General features: G+C 46.4%; 1 protein-coding gene across 1 annotated transcript in view; it reads left to right on the top strand.

Moving 5' to 3' along the window:
- LOC116702454 (titin) overlaps positions 1-11755 on the top strand; it is a 155013-nt gene that overhangs the window by 101023 nt on the left and 42235 nt on the right. The window contains exons 76-86 of the mRNA XM_032536656.1: positions 385-535; positions 1145-1444; positions 2043-3809; positions 4438-4731; positions 4900-5187; positions 5738-6037; positions 6526-6860; positions 7364-8104; positions 8383-8620; positions 9185-9937; positions 10248-10550. Coding sequence (XP_032392547.1) covers positions 385-535; positions 1145-1444; positions 2043-3809; positions 4438-4731; positions 4900-5187; positions 5738-6037; positions 6526-6860; positions 7364-8104; positions 8383-8620; positions 9185-9937; positions 10248-10550 — 5470 coding nt within the window. The remainder of the gene's footprint in view (positions 1-384; positions 536-1144; positions 1445-2042; positions 3810-4437; positions 4732-4899; positions 5188-5737; positions 6038-6525; positions 6861-7363; positions 8105-8382; positions 8621-9184; positions 9938-10247; positions 10551-11755) is intronic.

Genomic DNA, 11755 nt, shown 5'->3' with positions numbered 1-11755 from the left:
GGAGTGAAGCACCGATAATCCTTCCAGCTGTGTTCAGCTGTGTCCTCTGATCCAGTTTCTGAGTGTCCTCTGTCTTCAGTCTCCGGGTGATCTGTTCCTCTAGCTCTACCTCTGACAAAATGGCAACTAAAAGACGTCAAAAAAGCCACACAAAAAAAACTAGTGAGATGTCTCTGGAGATAAAACAGAGACCTAAACACACAGGGTGAAAACAGGAGCTGCAAAAATGTGCAGAACAACAAAAATATGGTGTTTTTAGAAAGTGAAACCATGGAAACCTATTCTGGTCCAACCTCAAAATGCAGTTATGGACCTGAAGATGAGCAGAATATGGGAACTTTAAACTTACCTCGACAACTGCTGATGTGACTTGTGTGTGTCCAGGTGGTGAAGGGAACCATCCGGGACACCAGGCAGAAGGTCACCGGCCTGGTGGAGAACTGGGAGTACCAGTACCGGGTCTGTGCCGTCAACAAGGCCGGAGCAGGGAACTACTCGGAGGCTTCAGACCTCTACAAGGCCTACGACCCCATCGGTAGGCTCGCCTTCTCATCTTCATACTTCATCTTCATCTACATCATCAACAGAAATACAAAGAAACAGAGCAGCTAGTCAGGAGATAACGGATCAAAATGTTAAAAATCAACATTTCTCTCATGAGTTGGCACAACGAGGCAGCGGAAATGATAAAAAAGGGATTTATTTAACAAAAGAATAAGCTAACGTGTAACTTCAATAACCCAAAAATGAGATGTGACCAACTCAAGACAAAGATAATTAATAATTAACGACATTTTGATCCATTTTTTTCTGCGCTTTTTTGTTGTTTTTGTCTTTTTTTTGGACTATTTTTTTCACTTTTTTTAGCGTTCTTTTAGCATTTTTTCTTCCCCACTGCTATAAAATGGATGTAAACCAAAAGTAATGAAAGTAGGGATCTGATCGTATATTTGACTCGTTATGAGAACCATCCTCGTTATTTTTTTATTTTTGACAATGTGGTTGAAAGAAACCCAAATTTCCGATGTAGAAACCTTTTGAAAAAGGGCCAAATTTGACCCGCGGACCCCAGGAGGGTTAATATTTAAGATAGTTGAGATATTTAAGATCTTCTGACACCATCGATGCCCTTTGTCTTCTCTAGATCTTCCTGGGGAGCCCTCCAAGCTGCGTGTCCTGGACTCCACAAAGACCTCCATCACCCTCGGCTGGGAGAGGCCGGTCTACGACGGCGGCAGTGACATCACGCACTACATTTTGGAACAGATGAACACAGAGGAAAAAGAATGGGTGGTCACCAACCCCCAGGTCAAGGGCTGCGAGTACGTGGTGTCCCACCTCAAACCTGGAGTCTACTACTTCTTCAGGGTCTCCGCTGTCAACTGCAAGGGCAAAGGAGAAGACATCAAGATGTACCAGCCTCTGCAAGCCAAAGACATCTTGGGTCTGTATTCATATATTATCCCTCTAGACCGCTCTATAATTTACAGGTAGAGCAGGTCTAGACCACTCTATAATATAAAGATAGAGCGGGTCTAGACCTCTCTATAATTTATAGATAGAGCAGGTCTAGACCACTCTATAATTTACAGGTAGAGCAGGTCTAGACCACTCTATAATATAAAGATAGAGCGGGTCTAGACCTCTCTATAATTTACAGATAGAGCAGGTCTAGACCTCTCTATAATTTACAGATAGAGCAGGTCTAGACCACTCTATAATTTACAGATAGAGCGGGTCTAGACCACTCTATAATTTACAGATAGAGCGGGTCTAGACCACTCTATAATCTACAGATAGAGCAGGTCTAGACCTCTCTATAATTTACAGATAGAGCAGGTTTAGACCACTCTATAATTTACAAGGATCCAAAAGTCCAGAAACCTGGACCAGACCCAGGCCTTTGCTTCTAAGCATTCCCATTGATTGCTATACTGAGTATATTTTTTACTTGTCTGATGGTGTCAAAAATTGTATTAGAACATCTGCAATTAATTTAATTAATTCCTCCTTAATTTCTCTTTGTTTTTGTTCTCCAACAGAGGAGGCCGATTTGGACTTAGATGTTCCCATGACGACCCAGTACACCGCCAGGGCCGGCCGTGACGTGGAAGTGTTCATCCCTCTGAAGGGACGCCCCGCTCCCGGCGTCACGTGGCGCCGTGGCGACCGCAACATCGCCGGTGACAACCGCTACACCATCACCAACACCGAGCGGGCCACCACGCTCCTCATCCCCAAGGTCACCCGTGACGACCGCGGCAAGTACCTGCTGGAGATCGAGAACGGCGTCGGAGAACCCAAGATTATCACCGTCTCCCTTAAAGTTCTGGACAGTCCGGCCACGTGCCAGAAGCTGATGATCAAGAATGTGACGAGAGGGAAGCTGACCCTGAGCTGGGAGGCTCCTCTCATCGAAGGCGGGTCCCCCGTCACGCACTACATCGTGGAGAAGAAGGCGTCCACCATGAAGGCCTACCAGGTGATCTGCGCCGAATGCACCAACACCACTTACAAGGTGTCCGGCCTGGAGGAGGACGTTGCGTACTTCTTCCGTGTGTCTGCTGAAAATGAGTACGGCGTGGGAGACACCTGCGAAACCACCGAGCCCGTAAGAGCTACCGAAACCCCTGGAGCCGTTAAAAACCTGGTGATGCTGGACTCCACGAAGACCTCCGTGACCCTGCAGTGGACTAGGCCCGACCACGACGGCGGTAGCCACATCACCGAATACATTGTTGAAAAGAGATCCCAGGAAGATCCCACATGGACTTTGGGGGGGACATGCAAGCGCTTCACCTGCGAGGTGACGGGGCTGAAAGAGAACGCCGTCATGGACTTCAGGGTGTTCGCCAAGAACGAGAAGGGCAACAGTGACTTCTCCCTGATTGGCCCGATCACCGTAAAGGACTTCATCATTCTACCTGAGGCCAACCTCATTGACTACCCCAACGGAGAGCTTCCTGTTCGCATCGGTCAGAACATCCACATTGAGTTACCCTTCAAGGGTAAACCAAAACCCGCAATCAGCTGGCTGAAGGACAACTTGCCCCTGAAGGAAAGTGACAAGATCCGCTTCAGGACTACAGACAACAAGACCGCAGTCACGGTCAGAGGAGCCAAGAAGGAGCATGCCGGCCAGTACACCTTGGTTCTGGACAACAGAGTCGTCAAGAACTACTTTGACATCAATGTGACCATTTTGTCCCCCCCGTCGGTGCCTGTTGGTCCCATCCGGTTTGATGAGATTAAGGCCCAGAGCATCATCATTTCCTGGGATGAGCCAAAGGACAACGGGGGCGGCGAGATCACGTGCTACAGCGTGGAGAAGCGGGAGACCTCCCACGCCAACTGGAAGATGGTTTGCTCCAGTGTCGTCAGGGCCAACTTCAAGATCCCCAACCTGGTCAAGGGAACCCAGTACCAGTTCAGAGTCCGTGCAGAGAACAAGTATGGAGTCAGTGAAGCCCTCACCTCCACAGAAGTCGTTGCCCAGCACCAGTTCAAACCTCCAGGGCCCCCAGCAAAACCCGTGGCCTTCAACATCACCTGTGATGGTATGACCATTAAGTGGGAGGCCCCGGCCTTTGATGGAGGATCCCCCATTTTGGGCTATCATGTTGAAAAGAAGGACAGGAACAGCCTCCTGTGGCAGAAGGTGAACTCCACCATCATCTCCAAACGAGAGTACAGGATCATCGGTCTCATCGACGGTCTGGAGTACTCCTTCAGAGTTTACGCTGAGAACAACGCCGGACTTAGTCCTGTTAGCGAACAGAGCAAACATGCACTCGCTGTCTCCCCTGTTGGTACGTATGCACTCTGAGTTAAAGGGCCCATGGCAATAACTGAATAAGTTGAATTTTGGAAAGAGACTTCAGATACAGTATTAAGGACCACTAAGGTCTATATAAAGAGACTTCAGATCCAGTATTAGGGGACCACTAAGGTCTAAATAAAAGAGACATCAGATCCAGTATTAGGGGACCACTAAGGTCTATATAAGAGACTTCGATACCGTATTAGGGGACCATAAGGTCTATATAAAGAAACTTCAGATACAGTATTAGGGGACCACTAAGGTCTATATAAAGAGACTTCAGATACAGTATTAGGGGACCACTAAGGTCTATATAAAGAGACTTCAGATACAGTATAGGGACCACTAGGTCTATATAAGAGGACTTCAGACAGTATTAGGGACCACTAAGGTTTATATAAAAGAGACTTCAGATACAGTATTAGGGGACCACTAAGGTCTATATAAAAGCATCCAAGGTATTACGTCCACTCACTGTATTCTGGACACATATATATATATTTTTTGTCTTTAATTGCGGTCCTATCCTTAGTCAAATAAGCAGAAAACAGTTTCATCTTTGCTCTTGGAGTGCAGAAACAGGTCTAGATGCATTTCCTCTTTCTCTTCTCCATTAGATCCACCTGGCACCCCCGTCTGCATCGATGTGACCAGAGATTCGGTCACCCTGCAGTGGGACATCCCCAAGAGGGACGGTGGAAGCAACATCGTGGGCTACAGCGTGGAGCGGCGCCAAGGCCGAGGCAAATGGCTGCGATGCAACTTCACCGACATCTGCGAGACCCAGTTCACGGTCACGGGTCTGGCTGCCGGGGACAGATTCGAGTTCAGGGTTATCGCCAGAAATGCTGTGGGCACCGTCAGTCCACCATCCAACTCCTCTGGATCCATTATGACCAAGGACGAGAGCAGTGAGTATTTTCAAAATAAAACTTACTGCGGGGTTTAGAGAATGGATCCAAGAGGCTTTTTTGTACTTGATACATACCAAATTTGCAAATACTCTTGTAATATATATATATATACATATATAGTGCTGAGTCCTCATGTCTTCATTGTCTTTGTCTCTCTTTCACCAGTTTCCCCTGATATCGAGTGGTCTCCAGACCAGGCTCTTACCCTGAGGGCCGGTGAGAATATTAAGCTCAGCTGCAAGATCACTGGACGTCCCCTCCCCCAGATCATCTGGTACAAAGACGGCAAAGAGGTGGACAAGAGGACCATGTTTGACATTGAGATTACCACCGGCATCGGCACCAGCAGCGTTTTTGTTCGCGATGCTGACAGGAGCCATCGTGGCATCTACACCATCGAGGCCAAGAACAGCTCCGGGTCCAAGAAAGCTGAAGTCAACGTCAGAGTACAAGGTGGGAAAACACTATTATTATGATTAGATTATGATTAAAGTGTAACAGCGGTGATCCATATGTCTGTGTGATGCTTTTATCAGGCCGCGCTCCACCCTATTCCTACGGGTGACGTCAAGGGACTTCAACGTGTACGCAAAGCATCCTGGGACCTTTTAGTTTACACGATAAAAGTAGTGATTATTTACATGGAGTCTGGTGGAGATATGCTGCTCTATACACGCTAAAAGTAGTGATTATTTACATGGAGTCTGGTGGGTTTGGTGATGGTGATTTCAGGGCTGTTTCATGTTAAACTAAAGGGATCTGACTCCGATTATATTATATAAAGGATACCTGCAGAGATATACCTTTTAGTTAAAGAGTAAGATCATCAATACTGGACCAAGATTTTTGTTAATCTAATCTGTCACTTAGATACAAATGCATGGTAAATACAGGGCCCAGGTTGAAAAACAACTAAATTAGCCTTTAAATATTTGACATTTTATGATTCAAGCCTATTCATGACATTTTGGAAGTAACTCCTCTACCTATGGTTTCCCGGCAGATACCCCCGGACCTGTCGACGGTCCCATCCGTTTCACCGGCATCACTGCTGAGAAGTGCACCGTGTGGTGGAACCCGCCGGAGAACGACGGCTGCGCCGCCATCACCCACTACGTGGTGGAGAAGAGGGAGACGTCCAGGATCTCCTGGGCCACCGTCACCTCCAAATGTGAAGCCTGTTCCTACAACGCCGCCAACCTCATCAAGGGCAACGAGTACCAGTTCAGGATCTCGGCTGTCAACAAGTTCGGTGTTGGCAAACCACTCGACTCTGATGCCTTCATCGCACAGATGCAATACAGTAAGTAAAGTCCCCCCATCTACAACAACCTGACCCAATCTATTACACTTACCCCTCCTGTTGTCCTCGGGTCAAATCTGACCTTTTAAAAAATGTCTATATCTGAAATACGAGTTTCTTTTTAACCAAATTAACACAAAAATGGATTGGATTCCTGACAATGCTCTTTAAAATACAACTGATCACTTTTGTTCCTCTGATCTTAACTATTAGTCAAAATTATTCAGAATTTCTGTTTTTTTAAACTCAATTATTTGGTATAATTCTATATTAATGAGGGTCATTGACCAGGAATTCAATAAAGTAGTAAAACTAGTGGTGGTGGTTAGTGAAATCTAAAGAAAGTCTGAAAAGGGACGACATTTTTTGTCAGTTTTTGACTCAGGAGGACAACTCAAGGGTTAACCATTGACTGAAAACAAGTCAAAAAAACTAACTTTACATTCAGTACATGCCTTTTATAACTTGTTTTCTGCTGTTCTCTCCAGCTGTGCCCGACGCCCCTGGTACCCCCGACGCCACCCATGTGACAGGAACCAGCATCACGTTGTGCTGGACCAGGCCGAGGACGGACGGAGGCAACGAGATCAAGCACTACATCCTGGAGAGGAGGGAGAAGAAGAGCCTGCGCTGGCTGAAGGTGTCCTCCAAGAGGCCCATCACAGAGCTGAGACACCGGGTCACCAACCTGACCGAGGGCAACGAGTACGAGTTCCGCGTCATGGCTGAGAACGGCGCCGGCATCGGACCGACTAGCAGCACGTCCAGGCTCTTCAAGTGCAGGGAACCAACCAGCGCCCCTAGCGCCCCCACACTGATCAAGGTAGGACTGCAGGGAAACTGCAATCCCATCCCAGTGGGATCAATTCATATCTATCTATCTATCCATCTATCCATCCATCCATCCATCCATCCATCCATCCATCCATCCATCTATCTATCTATCTATCTATCTATCTATCTATCTATCTATCTATCTATCTATCTATCTATCTATCTATCTATCTATCTATCTATCTATCTATCTATCCATATATCCATCCATCCATCCATCCATCCATCCATCCATCCATCCATCCATCCATCCATCCATCCATCCATCCATCCATCCATCCATCTATCTATCTACTGAAATAACAGAAACCTTTGTTTATTTGACGAGAACGAACGTATTTCTGAGTCGATATTCTTGAAATTCCATCGAATTTAACTTTTTCCATAAGGCGTTTTTCCTTAAATATCACTTAATAATTCAGATAAAAAACGTGTGGATGGAAACATAGCTATTCTCTTTATAACAATTTATAAATCTTTTTTTTTTCTTAGGTGACTGACTCCACCAAGTCCTCCGTCAGCCTGGAATGGACCAAGCCCGTGTTCGACGGCGGCTTGGAGATCATTGGCTACAACATCGACATGTGCAAGGCCAGTCTGGAGGAGTGGCACCGAGCCAACAACCAGCTCTGCATCCACACCAGATACACCGCCAAGGGCCTGACGCCTGGCGAGCTCTACAAGTTCAGGGTCAGTGCCGTGAACAAGTCCGGAGAGGGCGACGCCTCCGTGTTGGCGAGCGCCGTCCAGGCTCTGGACCGACTGAGATCTCCAGAGATCGACATTGATTCCAACTTCAAGCAGACTCACATCGTGAAGAACGGCGGCACCGTCACACTCCAGATCGCCTTCCACGGCAAACCAGCTCCCCTTGCCACCTGGTCCAAGGTAGACGGGGATCTCCCCGTTATGGGCGACATCAACACCACAGACTGCATGTCGACTCTGACCATCGAGGGGTGCACCAGGTACGAAGCCGGAAAATACACCCTGTCCCTGGAGAACAACAGCGGGCGCAAGGCCATCACGTTCACCGTCAAAGTCCTGGACACGCCCGGACCCCCTGGAGCCATCAACTTCAAAGACATCACCCGCGGAGCGTTGACCATGATGTGGGACGCCCCGACCAATGACGGCGGAGCCCGCATCCACCACTACATAGTGGACAAACGCGAGGCAAGCCGCCTGGCCTGGCAGGAAGTCAGCACCAAGTGCTCACGGCAAATGATTAAGGTTTGTTTGTTAGACTTAGATTTAGAGACTTAGAGACTTAGACTTAGAGACTTAGACATAGAGACTTAGACATAGAGACTCAGACTTAGACTTAGAGACTTAGACTGAGAGACTAAGACCTAGACCTAGACTTAAACTTAGAGACTTAGACTTAGAGACTTAGAAACTTAGAGATTAAGTAATTAAAAAGACATTAGTGAATACACAAATCAATTTTTATCTTTGAACCACGAGAGTCTTTCATGCGTTTCACCAACACTTGATGTGAACCCACCCAGGTGACCGGGCTGGACGTTGGGGTGCCGTATCTGTTCAGGGTGATCGCCGTGAACCAGTATGGCCAGGGAGAACCTCACGAGATGACGGAGCCCATCATCGCCACGGAGGAACCCTCTCCGCCCAAGAGACTCGACGTTGTCGACACAACCAACTCCTCGGCCTCGCTGGTGTGGCTGAAGCCCGAGCACGACGGAGGCAGCCGCATCCGAGGCTACATCGTTGAGTTCAGAGCTAAAGGTGACACTAACATCCTCAATACTGAGCTTAAGCTAATACTTTATTAATAATAAGAAGAATAAGAAGAAGAATTAAAGTTGCAAGCAGTGATGAACGGCTCTCGCCTCCTCGCAGGTTGTAATTATAATAATGTATACTTTATTAATCCTGCAAGGGCAAATTACAATGTTTAAGTACTTTTTACTGATGATACTAATAAAACAATAATTTGACTTAAATGGCTTGCTACTCATGCACAGGAGCCCTTTCTGTGCAAGACTCATTCTCCCAAAAATAATTAATTGATCAGTTCATTACTTTCAATAACTGTGGGTGTTTTATTCAATTTTATAGCATTTGAATTATTTTTTTTATGAATGAAAGTTGAAAAAGCTTCAAAAGCCCAGAAAGAAGTGACTTAAACATTGAGGGAAAGCGACAAAAGTGACAAAAAGACGACCGAAACGTTGAAAATAAAAAGTTTAATGTAAGATTTTTACCCAGAAAACCAAAAAGTTGTATGGTCGGCAGGAAGCCAACACAAGGGTTTAAGAAAAAAAATTCTGATTGTATTTTATTTTGAAGGCACCGACCGCTGGGTTGTCGGCGGAGAGACCAAATCCCAGAAGATGCTGTTGGAGGGTCTGACTGAGAACACAGAGTACGACTTCAGAGTCAAAGCCAAGAACGACGCGGGGACCAGCGAGCCGCAGGGCACCTTCGGCTCCGTGGTCATCAAGGAGCCCCGCATCGAACCCACCGCCGACCTCAGCGGCATCACCAACCAGCTGGTCACCTGCAAGATGTCCAACACCTTCACCATCGACATCCCCATCAGCGGCCGGCCGGCGCCCAAAGTCACCTGGAAGCTGGAGGAGATGAAGCTGAAGGAGAGCGACCGGGTCTCCATCAGAACCACGAAGGAGTCCACCACCCTGGTAGTGAGAGACAGCAAGAGGAGCGACAGCGGCAAGTACTTCCTGATCTTAGAGAACGTCGCCGGCGTCAAGACCTTCACGGTGACCGCGATGGTGGTCGGCAGACCGACTCCGCCCACAGGCCCCGTGAAGATCTCCGAGGTCTCCTCCGAGTGCTGCACCCTGTCCTGGGACGAGCCGGCCGACGACGGCGGCAGCGACATCACCAACTACATCGTGGAGAAGCGAGAGTCCGGATCGGCGTCCTGGCAAGTCGTGAACTCCAGCGTGAAGAGGACCACCATCAAAGTGACTCACCTCACCAAGTACATGGAGTACACCTTCAGGGTCTGCGCCGAGAACAAGTTCGGAGTCAGCAAGTCCACCGAGTCGGCAGCCGTCGTCATCGAGCATCCATACGGTAAGTTCTCCTGTTTATTATAACGCATAATGCATAATGTATAATATATAATGTATAATGTATGCATCCTCTATTAGTCCCACTAGGGGGACATTACCTTGAATTACATTTTACACTCTGTTGTTGTTACACACAGAACTACACACACATACCCCTATAAATGAAATAATAATAGGATAAAATGCAAGAACACATACATTTTCAATATATAAGTTGAGAATTCAAAAATGTGTAACTGCTTAAATAGTAATGATGAGGTTTCACATATTTCCCAAATAAATAGTCCGTATTCTCCACATGTTCTCCCCAGTTGCTCCAAGTCCTCCATCTCGTCCTGATGTGGTCTCTGTGTCCGCTAACGCCATCAACATCAAATGGGACTTGCCCTACGCCGACGGGGGCAGCAAGGTGTCGGGCTACTGGATCGAGAAGAAGGAGAGGAACACCATCCTGTGGGTGAGGGAGAACAAGCTGCCCTGCCTCGAGTGCCATTACAAGGTGTCCAACCTGATTGAGGGCCTGGAGTACCAGTTCAGGGTCTACGCCATGAACATCTCCGGACTCAGCAAGGCCAGCGAGGCTTCAAGACCCGTGGTGGCGCTCAATCCTGTTGGTGAGGGAAACATGCATGTCTTAACTACGTCAGCTAAGGATGGGTTGGTCCGGCAAGACAACTTAGACTTAGAGACTTAGACTTAGACTTAGACTTAGAGACTTAGACTTAGACTTAGACTTAGAGACTTAGACTTGGACATAGACTAGACTTAGAGACTTAGAGACTTAGAGACTTAGATTTAGACCTCGACTTAGACCTAGAGACTTAGAGACTTAGACTTAGAGACTTAGGGACTTAGACTTAGTGACTTAAAGACTTAGACCTAGAGACTTAGAGACTTAGACTTAGAGACTTAGACCTAGAGACTTAGACCTAGAGACTTAGAGACCTAGACTGAGACTAGAAACTTAGATTAGAACTTTAGAGACTTAGAGACTTAGACTTAGAGACTTAGAGACCTTAGACTTAGTGACTTATTAAGACTTAGACCTAGAGACTTAGAGACTAAGACTTAGAGACTTAGACTTAGAGACTTAGACCTAGAGACTTAAAGACTTAGACCTAGAGACTTAGAGACTTAGACTTAGAGACTTAAACTTAGAGACTTAGACCTAAAGACTTAGACCTAGAGACTTAGACTTAGAGACTTAGACCTAGAGACCTAGAGACTTAGACTTAGAGACTTAGAGACTTAGAGACTTAGAGACTTAGACTTAGTGACTTAAAGACTTAGACTTAGACACTTAGACTTAGACACTTAGACTTAGAGACTTAGAGACTTACCCTTAGAGACCTGGAGACTTAGACTTAGAGACTTAGGGACTTAGACTTAGTGACTTAAAGACTTAGACTTAGAGACTTAGACTTAGAGACTTAGACTTAGAGACTTAGACCTAGAGACTTAGACCTAGAGACTTAGACCTAGAGACTTAAACTTAGAGACTTAGAGACTTAGGCTTAGAGACCTAGAGACTTAGACTTAGAGACTTAGAGACTTAGAGACTTAGACTTAGAGACTTAGAGACTTAGACTTAGTGACTTAAAGACTTAGACCTAGAGACTTAGAGAATAAGACTTAGAGACTTAGACTTAGAGATTTAGACCTAGAGACTTAAAGACTTAGACCTAGAGACTTAGATACTTAGAGACTTAGACTTAGAGACTTAAACTTAGAGACTTAGACCTAGAGACCTAGAGACTTAGACTTAGAGACTTAGAGACTTAGAGACTTAGACTTAGTGACTTAAAGACTTAGACTTAGA

Source organism: Etheostoma spectabile, chromosome 2, assembly GCF_008692095.1.
Source record: "Etheostoma spectabile isolate EspeVRDwgs_2016 chromosome 2, UIUC_Espe_1.0, whole genome shotgun sequence".
Classification (NCBI taxonomy): domain Eukaryota; kingdom Metazoa; phylum Chordata; class Actinopteri; order Perciformes; family Percidae; genus Etheostoma; species Etheostoma spectabile.
The sequence above is the reverse complement of the archived record's forward strand: the minus strand, read 5'-3'. Positions and strand labels throughout refer to the sequence as shown.